The sequence below is a fragment of the Xiphophorus hellerii genome, chromosome 8, assembly GCF_003331165.1.
Source record: "Xiphophorus hellerii strain 12219 chromosome 8, Xiphophorus_hellerii-4.1, whole genome shotgun sequence".
Taxonomy (NCBI): Eukaryota; Metazoa; Chordata; class Actinopteri; order Cyprinodontiformes; family Poeciliidae; genus Xiphophorus; species Xiphophorus hellerii.
In genome coordinates, this window is record NC_045679.1 from 12258802 (window position 1) to 12281893 (window position 23092).

At 36.4% G+C, this 23092-nt stretch overlaps 1 protein-coding gene across 1 annotated transcript in view; it reads left to right on the forward strand.

The window, feature by feature from the left end:
* Positions 1 to 23092, forward strand: part of LOC116725086 (transmembrane protein 132C) — a 214607-nt gene that overhangs the window by 58234 nt on the left and 133281 nt on the right. Inside the window, exon 3 of the mRNA XM_032570984.1 lies at positions 6676 to 7600. Within this exon, the coding sequence (XP_032426875.1) occupies positions 6676 to 7600 (925 nt within the window). The remainder of the gene's footprint in view (positions 1 to 6675; positions 7601 to 23092) is intronic.

Sequence of the window (23092 nt, forward strand, 5' to 3'; positions counted from 1 at the left end):
TGCTTATTAAATTGTGCTTTAAATTGAATTTTGGAGTCAGTAAGCAGAGGAGTAATAAAAACGCTTTATATTACAGATTAAATCTTGCCCACAGTAACAACAAAACGGTTAACTGGTTTAATTAACCATGGAGAATCAACATTTATCTTTATACTTTAAAAATCTAGAACAAACTTAGAAAGCACAATCTACTTAGCAACCCAAAACAACTAGAACCATTTTAGTATGGCAATCTTAAGATTTAGAGAAACTCCTATTAGTTTATAATTGTGGAGTACTTTTGTTGTTTTTCTTTTGCTTTTCTTCTGTTTTTTGTTTTGTTTGTATTTCCTCTAATTCATGTAAAGCATAATGAAATGCTTTGTTGCTGAAAATGTACTATGTAAATAAAATGACCTTACCTTACTTTACCTTTATACAACTAATAGGAAAATTGACTTCAGGAAAACTGAATACTGTACATGTTCAGCTGAATGACAAAAATATATTTATCTAATAAACCTCAGCCAATTACACCAAGTCACTGACTTGCAGCACTCACTCCTTCTGGACAAGTCTGCAGCATCAACTGACAAAACTCTAGTCTTTCATGGATTTAAAAGAAGAAATAAAATGCCGTGTATTGTTCATCAATATGAAAAACTCAAGTGTTTTTCATATTGAAAGGCAAGTGGAAGCCTGCAAATTCACACAGAGGTAAAAACATAAAAAACAAAAAATAACAATAAAAGGGAATAAGGGTGCCACATCTGGCCAATTCAAGATCTTTAATGCTCTCAAAGGGCCGGTTGTAGCAGAATGTAATGATAAAACTACCTGTTAAACTGTTGAAATGTCTCTTCATTCAATTAGTACTTTTTAAAATGTAACAATTAACAGGTTCTGGAGGGCTGCATAAATAGTTATGGCAGACCTCTATTGCCCTGTGGGCCTTGAGTTTGAGACCTGTGCTGTACAGTAAGGGTAAATTTTAAACTTAAGGAGCTCTTGGCTATTTCTTGTTTTCTGATCTAAAGTCTCTGTTGTTCTCCTTGAGGAGAAACTTTATTTTAGAATTGATCCAGGACTTGTTATTGTAGAAACACTGCTTGTTCATGAGGGGCACAGTGTTGTCCACACAGAAGTTAATGTTGTCCGTGATGCAGTCTGTTATGCCGGCAATGTCCTCCCCATGACAAGCACAGAGCTCTTCCAACACAGCGGAGCAGAAACAGCTCCTCATACCATCTCTTCACTGAGCGTTTTGCAGCTTCTTGTCTGTGTACTAGGGGTATATACAAAGGCTGGAGATGAACCAGGTTGTGATCTTAGCCCCCTCGGCTGGGGAAGAGATGATGAGCCTCCTTGTTTTTGGCACACAATGAGTCCAGCTTTTTATTGTCTTTGTGGTGGTGTGGCAGAACAGCTTTGCATAAAGTGTCTCTGGATGTAGACTTGGAACAAATCTTGGAACAGGGTTAAGAGTTGCTCTCTCTCAACCCTGTCAGTAATCACTTTTACTTGTTTAGTTGGGCAAAGAAAAGTCTGCACCAGGTTGTAGCTGTATATTGGGAAACTGTAAGCCCATCTTTGTTGCATGTTAAAAGAAGCTTTCATCTTTTCAAGGTGCTGCCTGTGGTAATCTTTGTCTCGCTTGGAATCTTAGTGCAAAAATAGTCAAAATATTAACCCACCCACTCAATTTTCAATTGCTCTTACACTTTCACCTTAAAAAAACTTTCTGAAGTTTATGTAAATAAAATAAGTCAGATTTAAACTTTATATATTTGATAAGGAATGGTACTAGCTGCAAAATTCACACATGGCGTAAGATAATGTGACAGTAAGAGGAGAAGGAGAGAAATGGCAAGATGAGGGGATTATTTTCCTTGGATGAAGTTTCTACTTTGGTCGCTACGGATAAGAGCAGGTGATTATGAGAAGTAGTTTGATGTGAAGCCACTAATCTCTGTTGGAGATCTATTTAAAAAAAATAAATAAAAAAATAGGGTTTATTTTAAAACATGTTTTCCTAGTGACATAAAGCTCTGTAGGCTGGATAAGAAAATAAAGTACATCCTGAATCTGAAATGAACATCTGTCTAATGATTAGAGGATAATGTGATAAAACTGTCTTAGACCTAAAGGAAATCCCCTGCAAGATTTTACAGTTGGGATTTACCACAGGGGTTAAGTTTCATTTGGAGCAACAGTTCTGCAGTCATGATTTACAAGTATAGTAGCTGCAGATATGAAATCCAAGGGCAACTTCAGGGCTGCAAATCACACTGGTTTTGCCTTTCTGCAGCTGCATCGTCCTGTCAGTGTCAGAGGAACACATTCTTAATCCAAAGTTACAAATTACAGAGTTTTTATGTTGAAATATTTAGTTTTCATCCATGTCATAGTAAGTAGAAACTAGGACAGTGTGTCACATCTCCCAGAGGGGAGGATAGACAGCAAAATCCTCTCATTCTGCAGCATGATCCAGCATCAGCTAAGCGCTGGACTGCCTCGTGACATCACTCTTGATCATATATAAAACAAATAGCACAGGTCTCTATATTTTTTACCAGAGGTGTGACCAAGTCACTGTGTTGCAAGTCTCAAGTAAGTCTCAAGTCTCTGTCCTCAAGTCCGAGTCAAGTCTCAAGTAAAGACAGGCAAAAGTCGAGTCAAGTCTCAAGTCAGGAACCTTTAATTTCAAGTCATTTCGAGTCGTTTTTTTTTTTTTTTTTTTTAATAATTTGCAATTATACATAAAATTCAAATATTAGACCATTTGTTCTTTTTAAAATATGTATTTGAGGTTCATTTGTGATCCTCTTATTCATCTGGTATTCTTCAAATCTGTCAGAAGTAAACAGATGTCAGAAAATAAATTACAGCCTTTCATGAATTACATTTGACTTCAGTTTACTCCTTCTATTCATAAATAAACATCAACACTACAACAATCATAGTTTTCAAAAAATGAAACAAGTATAAATGAAGTTATCACAAGTAAACTCAGGAAGGTCTGGTGCATTTATTTTTCTGCTTTTATTTCTAAGTATGTTAGTTTCAGTCCTCCGTAAATATGGGACAGATATTCTAAACACAAAATTTTTTTGGGACAGTCACTGTATTTGGTCTTTTTTTTTTTTTTTCCCAGCAAAGCTATACTACTTGGAAATGGGTTCTGTGCGACATGTGACAGTCACGCCGGTCAGTGCATTAAGTCAAAAACAGTTGACTTAATGCACTGACTGCAGTAAACAATATATTGTCAATATAATTTCCCAACGTAGATGTCTTCAAATACACCAACCATCCTTAGATGATACTAGACCCGGCTCATCATCATGATGGGACAGAGAGACTCTGTTCCCTGTGTTCAGGTCCAGAATCTGCTTTCTGTTCCGGAGCCCCGCTCACTATCCACCGGCTTCCTGAGCTAACACGGTGCACATTATTTGTGGAGGCATTTGAAGGACCGGATTTATGGTAAATCATCACCAATTTAATCCGGAGTACACATGCTAACACGAAGTTAGCTATAGTCAACTATCTTACAGCAAAAGAAAAGTGCCACCTACCGATCTTTGTGAAGCTTCAAATGCCGGACAAAGTTGGACGTCGTGGCATCTCCATCCGATATTCTCTTCTTGCATGTTTTACAAGTTGCAGTTCGTTTTTTAGTCGAAAGTTCATAACCTACGTAGCCAAAAGAAATTACTCGCGGAAGCATATTCGAGCGGTTATTTCGTATTTCGTTCCCTGAGCTCTGTAGCTTTGCCGCGTTTTTTTAAACGTCCAAATCCTGTTAATTTGATTGGTTGTGCTGCAGCTACGTACACATACATACATAAGGAGAGAGGAAAAACATAGTGACGGTCTGCGCATATTGATACGGAATGAGTGAAATTAATTAATGACGCCACTTTATAAATAATGTGTTTTAAATTTTAAGACTTTGAGTAAAAAATATCAAGTCTTTTCAAGTAAACAGCTTCAAGTCGAGTCAAGTCCCAAGTCAATGGCATGAAAGTCAAAGTCAAGTCCGAGTCTTTGAGCATTTTTTCAAGTCAAGTCTCAAGTCGTGATTTTAACGACTCGAGTCTGACTCGAGTCCAAGTCATGTGACTCGAGTCCCCACCTCTGTTTTTTACTACATTTTTTTTCCACTAAGAACTGTTTTGAGTAGTTTGAAGTCCAGACATGAAAGCGGTTTCTTAGAAAATAATGGAATTAATCTATATGTATTGTTATTTCATTTGATATTTACTGTTGCTGCCAATGAATATTGAGAACAGAAAACTCTGTAATTAGGTTTGGATGTTTGTTTTCTTTCTTTTTTAATCAGGTCGTCCAACACAATTTGTGTTTGAGTCGGGCATTATTCTGAACGATTCTCAATTATTTGAAGAAAATGTGTATGCCTGCTGATGGGTTGTTTTTTTTGCCACTGATAATAAAAACCTAAATAGCTTTTTCTAACCCGTATATTAACAGCTCCAGCTCAAAGATAGAGTAGCTAATGCAGGGAGCTTGGAGTAAAGCTCAACCTGGAGCTCCACATTAAAAGGAGTCAGTTTTAATGGTTTTGAGCATTTGATTTGTTCCAGAATTTATTGGGTAAACTATATGTCCAACAAGGCATTCCCTTTAACCTTTGAATTCTTTGGGTTTCTCCATAACGAACAGCAGAATATTTTGGGTCTGGACCTTGTGGTTCAATTTCAAATAAGTACCATCATCTTGTGGTATGCTATAAGATGAGAATAGATAAAAAGCATAACATTCTGCGTGATGAATTCCTGAAAGCAGCTTTTAAATTTAACTAGGTTTAATCTGTACGTTTGCCAGTTAGAAAAATGTTGGCATAATTAAAATGTTAATTTTGAAGCATTAGGAATAATTGTTGCTTTATTTCTTTCAAATAAGGATAAATAAATCATGTTGTAAATTTTTTTTCTTCAAACTTCTGTATTAGATTTTACCTCATATTCAGCCATGCGTAATCTGAAATGGCTTGTCTAGTCGCTCATTTATCTTGAAGCAGCATTTGCATATTTCCTGGCTGATTGACTCTTTAATAGTAAAATCCAGTCTTGAACTATTTATTTAGGGATGCAGTTGGAGTTTTTATTTTGAGTACCGGCACTTGGTTTATCAGTCTTATATTGCTTTAGAGGTGCTGCTGTTATGACTCGTTCTGTCCATCTGGCAAGCCAGTCATTGCTTTCTGACCGTGGCCTGTCACAAATCACTACCACTCCATGTCTCCACACAACATGCAGGATCCAAGACAGAAAATCAATGGGTCCTAATGGGCTTCTCCATCAGTCCAAATATCTGAAGTTTTATGCTTGATGGTGGAGACAAAGGTGGTGAGGATAAGGTGATGGAGGCAGGTTCTAAGGTCATGTGAGGACAGGCTTTATTCCATTAATGTGCTTTGAGACTTGTGTGTTTTAATTAAGCTGATATTAATTAAAACACATATAATTATAGGAATTGAAGGAAGCATCTTTCAAAAGATAGTAAAACATTGTAAAAGCAGTATTAAGGGGAAAAAAAAGTTGTTATTGCCATTTTATTTGTTTCTTATAATTGCAGCTTTCAGTCAGAAAAGAAATCACTTTAGTAAAACTAAAAGGTTTCTTTAAACTCAACATGTTCAGTAGTATAATTGTGTTTATATGTAACTACACAACAAAATATAAATATATTTTGTTGCAGCCTTCCCTGTTTCATTGTAACTCTCAGAAATCGACCAATAGCTCCCTTACATGAATGATATGTTTTTCTGTTTTTCTTTTTATCACTTTGAAAAGAACAAATGGACCATTATGTACTGGTATACACTAAAGAAATCAAAAATCATGAATTGCTCACTGAAATATTGTTGACACTCATATAAAAATGATAGATTATAAACTTAGAAAATGTTTAGTTACCTGAATAGTCAGTTCTGTTTCAAACATTTTATATATTTACATTCCCTGACTAAATGTTTCAAACTTAGCAGCTGCGCTTTTCTATATTATTTAAGAAAATCCCACTGCAGTGTAAAAAAAATTAAACAACAAAAAACACATAATAATAATAATTGAATAAAACACTAAATAAATAAAAATTTCCTTTTAAATTCCAGAGGGAATACTTAATTTTAATGTAAAATACCAGTCTAGTAGGGTATGCAATCAAGCTACATTTTAGACATTTCTAAATAGACACAATTTTTGTGATAAAGCACGTAACTTCTCAACAAATTTTTAGGGTACTGTCTTTTTTTATCCAAGTTACCAATAAGTTACCAATAAAGTAGAACAGTAGAGACGAAACAAATATCTAGGTAAATTCTAAATATCCAATTACTAGGATACTGTCTAATTGTTTCATCATTTGAATATTACAACATAAGGATATAGATATTTAACAAGGTTAAACAGCATTGTCGGGAGACTTTGAGTACAAAATATGTTTCTGGGAAAAACACAAGTGTTTTTAACAACTCAGTGTCGAGCTTAGGGTCATATTTTAGTTGTCTCCCCACAATAGCTTACACTTACTTCACCAGTTAAAGTTGCATGCAGAATATTATAGCATGAGATTTCTAGACTCATAGGTCTTACTAATAAAAGTACAATGATCATTTTTAGGTTTGCCAAAACTTGTTGAAAAGTGATTTTCATTTTCTTTTTCTTTCAGTGATTGATTGCAAGGTTATTCTGGATGGCCTGCAGAGGTATGGCCCCACGCCAATGTATCTACCGGTCAGCTACCAGATCCTCAATGCTGAGTCAGCATTCTTCTTACTGGAGGCAAACCAGGACATAATGAGGAACTCCAGCCTCCAAGCTCGAACAGAGTCCTTCTTTATCCATCAAGCTCGGCAGATGCCCTTTGTCAATGCTAGCTACGGGCCGCTCTCTGTCCAGCAGCCTGTTCCTCTGGAGATGCTACAAATACTGCCAGGGCCATTTAATGCACCATCCCTCACTTTATCAACAGCGCCAACCTCGCCAACCTCTTCGCCTCTGTTTACGTTCAACTGGAAGGTCCACACATACATCATCAGTGAGCAGATTCATCCCAGTTGGCCAAAGGTTCAGGTGTTGTTCTACATTGCAGGCAGGGACTGGGATGATTACAGCACCGTCCACAAGTTACCTTGCGTCCGGATGTTTGCTTTTCATGAGACCCAAGAGGTGCGAGGTACTTGTAGACTAAAAGGTGAGCTAGGGATTTGTGTAGCTGAGCTGGAACCTCTGGCCAGCTGGTTCAGCCCGCCAACTGTGAGGCCCGGCAGGCAGCGGGTCTCAGAGCAGGCTCAGGGCACTCCTGTGGAGCTCTACTACATAATTCAAACCACGGACAGCGGAGACTGCAGCTCAGAGGACTCCAGAAAGGGCAGCCCAGTTCACACAGAACAGCAGAGGCCTTTGGGCTACTTTGCAGGGCATACACCTATGCAGCGCATTGGGAGCATCAGACTGTTGCAGCCATTATCTGAGCTGAAGTTGGACAATAACTTTGTGGTGATGGCCCCCTCTAAACCCATAAGACAGAGGGAGACAGTCTCAACTTTTCTGGCCCTATCCACACTTTCATCAGTGCAAATTTTCACCCTCAGGTGAGTTAGATTCCTAAATATACTCTAAGATTGTGTTAGACAAATTGTTGAATCTGCTTTTTTTTTCCAAGCAATCAGAGTTTGAAGGTTGTGTGGCTGTTTTTTTTATTTTCTGGTTTGGAAGTTTTTCCTATAACAGATTGTTCTTTAAGTTTAAGTAGAATAGAGGATTCATTTCTAGTTCTGGTTTTCAAAAAATGCTTTGAGAACAGCTTTTTTGTTTCTTAGCATTCACAAGTAAAAAGTTCTTCCTACATTATAATTCTTGTACTTCTTTCTTCATCAAGTTAATTTAATCTCAAAAGCAACATGCAAAAGATATTAGAAAACCAGAGTTATTAACTGTGTAAATACTCTAGGTTTGGTTCAACACAATCTAAAATGTTGGCTATATTAACAGGAAGACTGAAAACTCAAATAGAATGGGATGGCTTGTGTCTGGATTCATTTTATCCCTAGTGGCTTTTTAATAGATTAAAGCTTAATCTGGAATAGCTCAGATCTCAGTGCTATTCAGATAGTTTGGATGATGCTCAAAAGATAGGCTGGTCATTGCATTCCTACATGGTTCCATCCAATTCTCATCTTCTTTCAGTGCTTCGTCTGGGACTTCTCCCATTGACTTTGATTTCTCCATGGGGTTGTTTACAGTTCATGCACATTCTAGTAAGTTTCATCAAGGTGGCACATGTCATGGCCAAACATTAGCGATTGGGTTAAATGTAAAACTACAACAGAGCCACCATGCCTTCAGCAAGCAATTCTTCCTCAATAAATTCTAATTTATACTCTCTATTGTAGTTTTTAAAATGTACTGAAGTTATATTTTATATTCCTAATGCATCCTGGAAAAATAACACTTTAAAAGCTCTTTAAAATCCCAAGATTAACATCACATTCACACCAATGCTGATTGGTTTCAAACTTCTGGCTGACACTGTATCTTGTGCAACAATAAATAAGACTTAATTAAACAATGTTTGAGACCACATTTTTGAAGAGTTTCACATTGCAGGATATTAACTGTCTCTTAGTATGCACTATTTAAGAGAAAAATTTAGTGGATCAATATCTTACTGAGATAGTTTGCGTTCATAACAACTTCCCCTGTCATTGTTGATCACATTAGGATTGGTTAAAATAATCCAAGCCACATATTTGAGTGTCTGTAGTTTGTTTTGCTTGGATAGCACTGTAATTACACCTTAGTGATTCATCTTATATACTCTTGTTCTTGTCACATGCACTAATTTTTTAAATTGCACATTTCGAACCTTTTTAGTCTTATTTGACTAAAGAGAGGTGCAACAAAGTATGACACACTGAGCTTACTCTGCACCAAATTACTATTCAAAGTGACTTTAATTGCTCCATGTTGTTTGATGCAAATTAAGGTATAAGGAACATGCATTTCCGCTTGGCTATCCTCCTTCCTGCAATCTAAGTCATGGCAGATGAATCAGTTAGCAGCGTCAAAGTGAAGCTGCAACAGAGGGCTTTGGCAATTTGTCAACCTTGGGTGAGCAGGAAATCTGCCAAAAAGCCTCATTGGTTTTTGTCTCACACCAATGATGATGAACTCCCATGAAGTATTAGTGCTCCCACTGTGTGTTTGTCACATTTATCAGCGTGAGTGCAAATGGAAACTTTAAAGGCGATATTCCGCCTTCAGTTCCTCTTTGCACCAGTGTTGCACCCCATTCGTTTTTAGAACTTTTTTTTGTTTTTCCGTTGGGAGAGCAACAGCTTAAAAATCATCAGAAATATCTCATTAGTAACCAAATGCTCAGATATCAAAGTGTTTGAAAACCCAGGCAATTTTATACAACTTTGAGGCCATCTTACCAAAGTTTGTAAGAAGCATGTTCTATGATGGTTGATGATTTCTTGCTGGCTTTGCCATGTGTTGCTTTCACCTTCAGTGACAAAAGCAGGGGTTTAGGTAAGTTTCCCCTGACCCTATACTTTTCATCACATAACTTTTAAAGCTCATCATATTTCCATGATAATGTATATTCATACTCAGTATCACAAGAGGTGGTTCACAGAGGAGTGTCTGTGCTGTTTTTTGATTCTGTGTTGTTAAGCAGTGATGTTATTCCTCCTCCTTTCATTGCATGTATTTGCACACTGTCAGCCAATGTTTGCTTTTGCTGTAGTGTGGCTGTGTTTGTGGACAGCTTAGTTTAAGTAGCTTTGGTGTGCTTCTCTCAGCTGCTCAGGCTTCATTAACTATTTATGGATTACTCGCTTCCTTCCCCACTATCTTTACTCCAAGTCTTATCCATTCTCTACCTTCATGTACTTGTTTAACTTGTGACAAAAGAATATAAGAATTTCTTTTTATAGCCTTTATTCATACCAATGCTGCTGTCAGATGGTATCAGTAGAGTTTTTCTTCAAAATTGAACTTCCCTGTCCGTGGGTTTTCACTGAATAACTACATGTTGGACAGAATATTGCAGTCTAGTGTTCCTTTTCTTCATACTGCAGAACTTCAACCATGATGCAAGAGCTACAAAATGTATGCATTTGAAATCAAGAATAATTTATGCAATGAAATCAGTTTGCTGTGTTTGCTGTTTTGAGAGTAGTACATTCTGTACATAAAAGCAAGCACATACAGTGCCTCTGAAAAGCAAAATTTTTTTCTTTCAATTTTTAAGTCCTGTCACTGATTTTTAACTGAATTTCAACTTATGTTCCATGCTGAGAAAATAATACGCTTTGATCTAAACAATTTTTCAAATAATTTGCAACCACTGTAGTATGTTTTGTACCACGGGTGCCCTTTATTTAACTCCATTCGAGAAACCTCTTTGTTCCCATCAATGCAAATCATCCCCAATTACCATTATTTTATAAAGACCAGCGAAGCACTAAACTGTTTTATATTGACTATTACCTGAGCTTTGATTCTCTGGAGCTCCCCCATACTCACCATGGACTGAACTATCTGGCTGCTTCACTGATATAGGCTGCCCTAAGGCTGCCATAAGCTTTATAATTTTAGTGAAACCATTTGGTTGCACTGGATTTTGTTCGGGAGTACCGGAGTAAAGTTTGACAAATGTATATGAATGTCACAATTTTTCATATGCTTATATTTAAAACATTTTGGGAAAAAAAGTATCATAATCATTCCAATAAAATTCATGAAGGTTTTGTGATTATGACAAAATAGTCCTAGGGATGTGAGCAGTTTTGCCCCTCTTTTCTTTCTTCTACAGTGTTCATCATAATGTGCACATTTTCTGAGAATACAATTCACCACTAAGGCAAATTTTCTTCATTATGGTTCATATGGTGGAGAGGGTTTTAGAAAATATAAACATGTGCATCCAGGCACTCCAGCAAGCCTTCTTGAAATTTGCTCCGTTAGACAGATTAAATAAATAGAGAAATCTGTCAATGTGTTCTAAAGAGTTCAATTTCCTGCCACTGGCAGGATATGAACAGCAGGAACACAAAATTGAAAAATGTGAGAAGATTTTTAGGTCACTGCAATTAATTCAGGCTCGGCACATCAATTTTCAAATAATAGGAAAAAAAGTCAAACAAAACAAATGGAGCATGGTAATTGTGATTTATTTTATAGTTTTCCTATTGAGTCACATACATCCACATTGTCTCTATTATTCGTTTTAAGGAGATTCAAGCGTTGACATATCTGTTTGCAAAACAAGCAACTGAATATTCAACAAAAAACAGGACATTTATGGCTTATATCGCTTAAAATACTAAGCACACACATCCTGCCATGAGATGACTTTGCAATGGAGTGTTATCTTAGAGATCACTAAGGTGGTTTACAACTGTGAGATGTTATATTGTGAGGCTACAGCCCTTTGCAGTGGAGACAGACCAAAGTGACAGACTGGTTGCTTTTTATAAGTATTTTCTTTGTATATTTAAATATAAGACAATCTGTGACCAAAAGCAACTTCGTAAAAGTGCTTGCTATATCAGCTATGGTACTTGAGCCCCTGGAACTTTCAAATTGTATCTGTTGTTTTGCTTTTTTGGTGATTTTATTGTGTTGAACAATCCAAAATCTACATTGACTCCCACTCTAGTTCTAGTGCCCAAATGTTTTTTCATCCCAAAGCAGGTGTAACTCTTCGAGGGAGAAGGAAGTTTATCTCTTGAGTTTAGACACATTTTTACATCTGAATGATTCATTTGTCAGAGTTAATTGGTAAACAAACAAATTAAAAATTCAAGGTAGCGGACTGTAAATGACTGGACAAAATTGTGAAAAGAATGTAATGGATTAAGGAAAACATTGAATGAGTTCAGAAAGCATTTCGAAATATTAATCACTTCTGTAGTGTTTGCAAAAACTTTTTTAGCTATGTGGGAGAGTCTCAGGCAGGTCCTTTTTTAAACCTGCAGGACATTGTACTCACTTGCTGCAGATTTAAGTAAAGCTTTACAGTAACTTCCTACAATCAGTCAGAATTATTTATATGTTTTATTTATCTGTGTTTATGTCAGTCTTTAATCGTTATATTGTGAGTTAATCCCTTTTATAAAGTTTAGCGCAGCCGGACTTCCCACTTGGGTTTTTATTTTGGGATGACATTCCGAGATTATCACTGGCTCTCATTTAGGCCTCTTTAAAAACCTTCTGGACACACCCCTGCTGAGCAGTCTCAAGAAGGCATTTAATATCAACATTTATATTCGAGCATTAGTATGTTTTTACATTTTGAATATAATGCATTGAATTGAAATTCACTTACGGAGTTAAACACAGCGATGTTACACACAATAATAATTATTGTAATTAATTCAAACTCTTGTTTGTTCTGCTTCCCTTGCACTTCTGTGCTACAATCTGCTCAGCTTTCATGAAGCACAAAGGATGCCATAATATGAAGTCATGCACCTAAAGTACAAAGACCTGTTGAGGAAAGCTCTTACAAGGAAAGAGGAGATTTAAATCCTAAATGTATCAATTACAATCTGTCACCTAAAATATTGTCTCCAAAACCAACACAACTACTACAGACATTAGTCACAAAGTTGTTGGACACTTGCCACATCAACACATTAATTCAGCCCACAGAGAGTTTTATTTTTTTGGTGACATATTTATCACACTGTAAAGGCCAGCAGTTTTCTTTTTTTTTTTTAAGTGATACATTTGCAAGGTTATAGGAGAAGCATGTTTATCAATATGTACCACTATTTAAAGTTTTTCATTCGGCAATGTTAAATTACGTTGGTAATTTCAGAGACATGTTTTGGTTTCATAGCCAAATTAGCTAAAGTTATGGGACTTCTGTATTGGCCTCTTTTATTGCATGGATCATTGGATAGTTGACTGTATTTGATCTTATCTAAACAAATGTTATGCAATTATTTTACATTTAATTGCAGGTTTTTAGTCCCAGTGCCCTGATAACCAAGTAGACAGTGATGAATCTTTAAATCTACATTTTGTGCTTGCAGATACACGTACACCAACACACGCACGCACACGCATACATTAATCTGTAGAGTTGCCCTGAACCAGCTAAAAGTCACACTGTGTTTGTCATGTTAAAGTCTCCCTTAGGAATCAGTAATTCCCTGCCTCATTAGGTAAGGGGAGAGTGGTGTAACAGGTTGCTTAAAGATTCTCAAGCTACTCCTTATTCAACATGCAAATTAAACCACTATTTCCTCCTCAACAAATTAACAGGCTTTTCAAAAGATAAATTGCCCTAGCTGTATTGTAATTTTGACTAAACAATCCGACATATTTCCGCTAAACCCCTCAGGGGGCAGAATTGCTGATGAATGCAAATTAATTTCTAAAACCTGAGAGTGTAAAGGTAGAAGTATGAGATTTTTCAAACTGTGCCAGTCAAAAATAAGTTGTTTTATTTTTGGATTTAGCAGGTTAGCAAGGCAGAAATGTTAATAGATCCAGAAAGATTGGTCATATTTGGACATCATGCAAGTATGATAAGTAGTCCTAAGCTCATTCAAATTCTGAACAGGGTTCAGGTTTACAGGTCCTTTACATCACCTGTTTGCTGTTTTTGGCATTGTTGGATAAAATATCAGCAGAAGAAAATGTTGAAATAAAGATGTTTCCTACAGTGTATTAGATTTATCTTGGCACTCTCGACTGTGATCCAGTTCTTTGTTAAAGGTCACCTGAGATAGGTAGGTATGTCTCTTTTCCATTTTCATTCTGTGGTTATCTGTATTTTTTCTTATATTTTATCTGCTGCTCTTTTTGCTGTCTCTCCCCTAGTTGGTTCGTAACCTTTCCTTCTCTGTATATGCAGTCGTCTTTGTCATTCTCTTATCATCGAAAGTATATATATATATATATATATATATATATATATATATATATATATATATATATATATATATATATACTGTATATATATATGTGTGTGTGTGTGTGGGTGTGTGGGTGTGTGTGTGGGGGTGTGCGTGTATATATATATATACACGCACACACACACAAAGGTACTTGGATTTCTGATGTAACCATAAATCTGATTCTCAACGGACATTCACGGAGGATGCGGCTACCTATTGTAACCACCCAAGCACATCCATTGGAAAGAAGCAAGCGCACCCCAGAGGAACACTATTGGCTGTAATGGTTGCTAGGCTATTACACTCCTTGATCGGAGCGAGAACTTCCTGTAGAGCTGCTAATACATAAAAGTTACTAATGCCAAAAACTGTATGTAACCTTGAATTGCACAAGAACAAAAACTGGTGATTTGTAGCAAATTAGTTGGACACAAGCACTGCTAACTTAAGCTCAGTGAATCTTTGACCTTTAAGGTAAAATTTTCTTAGATTTGATTGTGTGCATACACGGTTTGTCTGTCCAGTGTGTCCCTGTACTGTCCTGTGATGGACTGGTGACCTGCCCAGCATATACCCTGTATACACCTCATCCTGACCCTGGATGGCTAAAATGGACAAGCAGTACCTATTTTATTTATTAGTATTTCATTGGTGTTTCCATGAGTTTTTACAGTGGTCCCTTGATCTCTCTTTCTCTATACTTGTATTACTCATATCTTCAGTTTCCCCAAATTTAAGGTCTGTGTCAGTTAGTGACTTGATTCAGAACCAGAATTGAATCAAACGTAAGTCACAAAATAATTCTGCAGACATGTCTCAGACATGCATATTAAAATGACAGGAGTTAAGGACTCAAGTTTTGTGAATAATCTTTATCTCATAAAAAATGTTCTGAAAATAAACTGGTGATTGTAGATTTTTTGAGTAAATGATTAATGTTCATAAATCAAACAACCATTTTACAGACACCACATTTCTGACTGAGATCCACATTTTCTCTTGTTAAAGGGTGAATTTAATTTATTAACTAGAGATGTTCATGGACTGTGGATAATTAATAGTTCATGAGACCATGTTCATATTTAATCAACCTTTCATAAAAATTACCACATATTTATCTTAAACTAAACTCTACATTAAGCTCTGCAATAAATAAATTTTTATTACATTACTAAAACAAAATAAACTTCCTCCGAATTTTTATTCCCAGCCTCTGTAGTCAGGCTGTTTAGCATAACTTCAAAGACATTTCCAGTTTTTCAAAAAGGCAATGCTATTATTTTCCCTCAGAAATTTGATGTTCTGTCTCTCATTCACTCAATACATCAAACCTCACTCTGTGGCTCTGTATTTACTCATTTATCATTTATTATTAGTTCAAATGTGTAGAATGTATTATATGCAGACTTACTGTATTCTTGCAAATCATTTGATTTATAGGAGAACATAAACAAAAACATAAAAAACAAAGACAAGCTTGTTCCCTGTGCAACTTAAAATATGTCAGTTCTCCCCCTAGTCTTTGATTCTGTGTCTAGATATTGTCTCAAGATGTAGTCTTGTTCAGGAACCCCAGGGCTTCATATTTCCTATTTACGGGTGATATTGTCCTGAACTCTTTCACCTATGACCTCCATTTTTGAAAAGATGAAGATGAGAGTAGGCGACTCTCAATTAGAGGCTGTGGTTTTTCCCTCACAGCTGGGGATCAATCTTTACCTTGAGAAAAGTACTCAAGTGTCTTTGTGTTGTTTTTTGAAAGACTTTGTTCAAAAGGAGTCTGGAATGGATAGATAAATTGCAGCCTTTAAATTCACAGCAGGGCCATCAAATGCTGAAGGAGGTAGTCACCAACATCCAGGTCACCAACTTTCTGAAGAGTCAATAGCTGAAGACTCCTAAACTTTGTGTAACCTTCAGATTACCTCAAGAGCAGCTTGTTAAGTGCTTTCCATCACTGAACACCTTTATTCAAATGTTAAATCTCTAAGTGTTGTGCAAAGTGTTGAATGCAGTGGTGTAAAGCTTTAAACCAGTGGAAAAGTGTTTTCTGGAGTGATGAATTGTCCAGTCTGGCAGTTGCCAGGAGAATGGCAGTTGCCTGACTGCAATATGTCAAGTTTGAAGATTGTTACAGGGCTGTGGGGCTATGTTTCTCTGGAATTGGCCTTGGCCTCTTAGTTCCATTGGAAGGAATTCTTTATATTTCTGCATTTTGGACTTCACATGCTTAATTTTCCAACATCCTATGCAAAATGATCACATCCACAAATATTTTGTGGGAAAATAGTCAAGAACTAAAAATACAAACAAACACTCCCTAACCCTCCTAAGCCTTCTCTAAGGAACAGACACTGGCTCAGCTCTTAAAGCCTTAACTTGTTGCCTATAACCAATGCATTTGGTAAAATTTTCAAATTTTGAAGAAGCCCAATTTTTATTAATGACCAGGGAACACAAAGCTTATTCTGGCATTTTGGTTTTAGTCATAATGGTTCATAAATGGATGTAAAAATGTATCAAACCATGTCTTTTGTGCACTTTAAACAGGTCAGCTTACTCTCACAGGCACAAGCTTAGTTGCTGAGCATGCAGCAGTGAAAAGGGAAAAAAAACAATGGCAAAAGCCCAGAGAGAGCAACAGAAAAAAAGACTGACAAACTGACAGAAAGGGAATGTGGGGACAATCATTAGACCCTTTCAAAATTCAGCATGTTGTTTGAACAGTGCCTTTCACTGGCCTTTAAGCTGTGTAGTGTTGGTCTGTGTGGGTTCAACTGGGTAGTGGGTCAGCCATTGATCTATAGATATAAGCTGATACTTTGGAACCAAGCCTTTATCATCCTACAGGGCTACTAACACTGTGGGTGGATAAGCCTCAAGCTGCTCAGGGGGGCTCATAACTGTGTGTGTGTCAGTGTCTACCGATGGCTGTGATCTGTTTGTATCTGCATACAGATTCATATGATCTCTTTAATTCCTTTTTTCTCCTGTCAGAGCACTGGTGGGTAGAATGACAGGAAGACAAAAGGGTATAAAAAAGGGGAGGAGGGATGACAGGTTTAAAAATGAAAGAATACCCACTTTTAAAATTTTAACAAATCATACATTAATTATTACAAGAGAGAAAAAGCTACAAATAACATCTAAATGGCAAGTGGCACCATGAGTCTAAAGCTCAAGAGACAAAACAAAAAAAAAAGATAGTTGGAGATTCTTTGAGTAAGTGAAAATTAACTTGGGTTTATTTATCCTCTGCTGTATTTTGTTAAATTAAAGTAGGCAGGTAGTGGCTAAAATTTAAATAACTGACAAAACTTTTCAGCTATAAATTCAAGAATTTGATTAATGATTGGCTGCCTGTTTCTAAGGGATTTAAGCTGCTTTCCTGCTGTTCCCTATCTTGCCATGCTTGTCTGTGTATAAAAATGCAAACAATTTAGTTCTAAACATGAGGAAACCAAATCCTGACATGTCGTCAAAGTATGTTTATTTAAGTATAATTCCCTCCTGCCCTGAGTAGTGCATGTGTGCATTAGGGCCAAGTGTAATTCACATTGTCTTGTACAATCAAGGCACAGAACGTTACTCTTGCGGTGATTGTCTTGTTTTATGATTCTCTTTTGTTTTCATTTATTTATTGCTCAACCAAATGGATATGTGGAGATGATATTTTAATTGTTTGGATGACTTCATTGGATCAGTGTTGCATCTTGCATCAGAGTAGATGGGTTGCATTAATAAAATATAAACATGTGTTTGAATGACCTTCAACCTCTTGAATTATTTGCATGGATGCATGATTGTGAAATCATCTGTATGTGTCTCTGTGTGCACAGTAGGTATTTAAGTGTGTGAAATAGGGATGTGTGTGTGTTATGTCACCTGGAATTGCAAAGATGCTACAACAGTGAGAAAAGTAGAAACCTTGCAGCACTCAGCGCCCAAGAGCAGGATTGTGCAGGTAGCCTCAGCTACCAGAGGCCACGGCAGCCCCAGGCAGACAGACACCAGGCACCCCCACAAAGTAGCCGTTCACCAGGCACGAAGTAGGCTGGCATCGAAGCACAGGAAAAGGCCAGAGAGAGATGCAGGGTACTAAACCCCAATACTCAACTCTATTTCTACATCCCTGGTTACCTCGATGGCCATGTCGTACGCCAAAGAGCACTGAGAAGATACAATTTTGGCAGGGATTAGAAATACACAGTAGCCTCGCTCATATTTTGAGGAATCGTGACTCATGATCAAGCCAAAAAACAAGTGATATATTATTTATAGGTGTCACATAGCTCCATTGCCTTAAAATACATCAGTGGTTCTCAAACAAGTGCAACTTCTGTAAATTTCTTGTTGATGTGTATGTGAATTTGTATAATGAGAAAGGGTGTGGCCTAAGGAGATCAGCCCCTTACACCAATGTTTACATAATTATTAGGCAGCTTCTTTTCTTTAGGGAAATTGGGTCAAAAAGAGAAATAACTAATTCTAAAAAGGCAAAAACAAAAACAAGGGTTTCAGAGGGATGCAGCACTCTGGAAATTGTTAAAATATTGGGGCGTGATCACAGAACCACAGAATTTTGTTGCAAAAAGTCGCAAAAACGTCTTGAGAAAATATTATGCTAATTAACTGTCAAAGACTTGAGAATCATCAAGGGTGAACCTACCAGGAACTCATTATCTTCCAGTTCTGTCTTATTCCATAACTGCAACCTACCTAGAATACCTGCCATGGTTTTCTACATTTCTTTCAATAAGTCCAAATTTTCTAACTTAAGTTGTGGATAACAATTACTGGAGGATATGTGATTGTTTCATTTGAGTTTTCTCCATTCATCCTTTCTATGTGCCCCTTAAGGTCCCTTTTCTTTCTCCTTATCTTGCTTTTCATGATATACAAATTGGCGCAAATACACAAAGCAAGTTGCTGACACAAACAAGCCGCATTTCCTTTTTTCTGATGTTATTCTTCTATTTGAGTAGCTGCTTACAAATTCATGAAAATCATGAAAGGCACTGCAGTGAATTTACAAGCCTACTCCTCATATAGATTAATTTTCCATGTCTATATTAAACTGATGGTTTATGCATCTCACTCTTAAAGGTCTGAGAGAAAGGTTTACACTGGAGGTACTGTTAGAATTCAACTGAATAAGCCCAAGGCAGATTTTTTTTTTTTTTCATTCAAGGGTCAGAACTGATCAAGCCAGAGTAAGTGTGTTTCATGTTTTAAATGGAATAGAGTGTAATGATTTGGGTGTCTTAGGTTGTAGTTTAATCAGTAATTCCTGTATATATATATATATATATATATATATATATATATATATATATATATATATATATATATATATATATGTGTGTGTGTGTGTGTGTGTCAAGCTCACCTGTTTCACATCTCAATCACCAATCCCCTATAACAGTACTTCTCAAATAGTGACAAAGTGTCAAGAGGGGCGTGAGAAGCAGGACTTTATATTCATGCTTAACTGATAAACAAGCCTCCGGTCACTAGGTGGCAGCAGTGTTCAAACTAATCAACAGGCTGCCTGTTCAAGCCAGTAGAAATAGCTACACTGCATTGTTGTAAATGGAGCAGACGAAAAGAAAAAGGAAAAAAAAACAGAGTGAAGGATACAAGCGGGGATGTTTTGAAATATAGCTACAGTCATAGAGGAGAGATGGAGAAATTTGACAGTGAAAAGAAGAACCGCAGCAGAGGTCAGTAAAGCAAGTACAACTGAGTTTTATGGCCAGGCTAAGAGATTTTTATTTTCAAATACAAGAATACAGTCACAATACTACGAGAACCAAGTCGTATTAGTAGAATAGTTTAAATATTGACAGAATAAAAACGCAATATTGCTGGAAGAAAGTTGATAAATTAAACAGCTAATGACAGAAAATAATTGAGAAACACTGTCCTATACCAAAAAAACATCTCTGAACTTCTTGTGCTTGGTGATTCACCCACAGATTCATTAGAACAAATGTAAGAGACAAACTTTAAATAACATTTGAGAAAGTAATTTCTAAGTTTTCTTGGTAGGTGTAAATGATTCTTTGATCGCTCGCAAGTGTGAGTGAAAAGAAACGTTTCAGATCTTATTGTGACTCCAGGAGAGGTGCACATTTTATTTACACAGATTGGCACCAAACTCATAAGAACAAGGCTAAAACATGGAACAAACATCTTTTCATGTTGTATCTCAGCCTACTAATGCAAGTATCCTACTAATTAATGTGTCAAAAAAAAATCATAGCCTTAGCTATTTCCTTCCTGCTGGTTTTTGTCAAGGGCTTGAAAGAGATGTGGAGTGATGAGCAACAGGAAGCAAAAAAAGGACTAAAACACTGGCTAACATATTGCCCAGCTGAGATGTCAGCATGCTGCTTATATTTCTTTATTTTGCTTGGTGACAGACTCTTTCAAGCATAGCATGTCTTTTTACAAAAAAACTTGCATGTTTTCTATTTTTTTGTAAGTGCTGCTGAGAACTACTTAACGAATTGGAGAGTACACATCAGTATTTGTCACTCGAAATAGTTCCCCAAAAGTATGATTAAATAATATCTGCTTAGTGCTGGACTGAGAGAATTTGTTCAGTTTTGACACTTTTAGGAAGCAAACTGTTCCTCTCTTTTTTTTACCTGTTTGTTGTACTTTTTTCCAAATATTTGTAGTTTTTTCTTCTTTTAATAAAAAAAAATTATAAATATTTGTGTGGGAGAAAATTAGATGTAGAAAGAAAAACATCTATTATGAAACTAAAATATATAATCCCAGTGAAAAGGTATTAGGAAAATAAGTGGCAGCAGGAAAGTAACAAAAAAATCCCTTCACATTAAATGTAGACGAAGAAAATAGTTGACACCTGACAAAAACTGAAATAAAAAAGAGTATTCTTTCAACCATTCCACATTTGGTAATTCTACAACCACCAATTTCTGTTTGTTTATGAGGAGTTTATTTGACAGACCGACACCAATCAATGAATAATTGTACAATAGAAAGTTTCAGATGGTTATGTAACCATTGCAAATTCAACTGATACCTTTTTGAACCACCTTTTACTGTAAGAAAATATGTAAGTCTAAAGAGATGACTTTACCAGCCTAAGCATTTTGTAGCAAAATCAGCTCTCCAACAAGATAAATGGGCTTTGATCCAAACCATTTCATAGTTGCTTTTGTTGAGTGTAGGCCAAAAAGTTGAACTTTGGTCTAACCTGACCAGAGTGCCCTATTTCACAAGTTTTGAGTTCTCTCCTACATGGCCTTTAACTCCAAACTTGAGTCTTCTAACAAAGACTGTCTTCTCCTTGCTTATCCATAAAACGAAACTGTTGTTGCATTTGTGATGTACTCTATTTTTAGCTGGTGAATTGAGAAGCACTCCATGATATGTTAAAAGCATAGGCTATTTAATTATAACCTAATCCACCCTAAATTTTACTACATTGGGATTTTATTTTTGGGTATTAGTGTACAGGGTTTGAAGACAAAAGAACATTATACATTCTGTTTTGCAAAATTGGAAAATGATGTGTTACTTTTCCTATGATTTCACAATTTTCCACAATTTTGTTTTAAATTCCCTACAAAATACACAAACATTTGTGGTTGTACTTGATAAGTATGGGAAACGGCAAGGGGTATACGTACTTTTGGGAGACACCATCTTAAAGGGCATAACAAAATCTATTAATCTTGTTTCTAATAAAAAGAATGCCAACTACAAACATATCATACTTTTACCTTTAACATTTTTCCTCCTGATAAGGTCAGTTCAGGTCTAAATGATCAGTGGTCTCCCCTTCGCTGGCAAACAGCGTTGTACTGCTGCTAGGGAGAACAGACCCAGCATTGTCACTCCCCACAGCTTGACGCAGACAGACTGTGTTGTGGCTCAAGGGAGCTTTACACACCCACGCACGCACACAAACAGAGAGAACATCCCAAAGGGAATTCTTCTTATAAAGGGATCAGTGTAAACATCCACCGGCAGTTGAGGTGTTGGTAGCCCTGTGAAGTGAGAGTAATGCTGAGGGCATGGTGCTGGTTGATAAGAACTGCTAACATATAGTAGAGAAGAAAGTTAGTCAGTTGCAATGTTACCAAGCACCTTAGGAAAGCAAGTTTAACATGAGCTATAAAAATTTTGTCCAAATTGGTGATTGAATCTTATTTTGTTAAATGTGTAGAGATGGCTATATTTTTAATTTAGAAAATTGTGCTTAATTTGAGTGAGTTAGAACTGAGTAAAAGATGGAGGAACAAAACATTTTTCACAATAAAAAGGTTAGAAAGAATGCCAGATAATAACTGGTATTATGCTTGCTAAAAACAGAAATAAAATACTTCTTATAATGATGCTTTCTTTTTCCACGTATACAAAACACTTGGGAAATGTCTCTTATTTATGCTATTTTGGTGTCTGCTGAGTTAGATGTTTGACTCAGGCCTCTGTTTATCTACCAGCAAATTTGGTGATATTGCACTGCTTGGTCAAGTGTCTTTTGGAAGATAAGAGAATTTATATGTATGTTTTGTGTCCCTATATCTGTGTGAGATCCTGCAATCTACCACTGATGATTCTGATAAATATTTGCAGAAATATTTTTTGCACATATCAGTAGTAGTTACACCATACTCTGTATATATCTTGCTTGATATTTTATTTTTATTTGATTGTCTTTGTTGTCTTCTGGATAATGAAATCCAAGGAACAAACCTAAGTTTATTGCCACCATCATTTTCATTTATCTAAGATATTTGAGTCAGACTCCTGCAGAAAACCTTAAATAAAAATAAAAAAAAGACAAAATCATGTCTGCAAAATGAATAATTGTGGAAAAAGAAAGACGGAGAAGGAGAAAGACGGGGTTGCTGGAAATGTTGAACAGCTGTGGAAACAATCAGTTGTGAGATTAGTTTGTTTGATTCTCATCTCTCCTGACAATTACAGCGTGCCATGGAGTCATTTAAATTGCAGGAGAAAGTGGCAGCTTATTTACACAACAAAGTGGAAGAACACCTCTCACGCTCGTAAGCATTGACAAGAGTATAGTGGCGAGAAAGTCACAGCACTCATACTATGGGCAAATATTTGTTTTGCGGAATTGAAGTTTAATTTTGAAAGCAGCTGTGTAAAAAGTGTAAA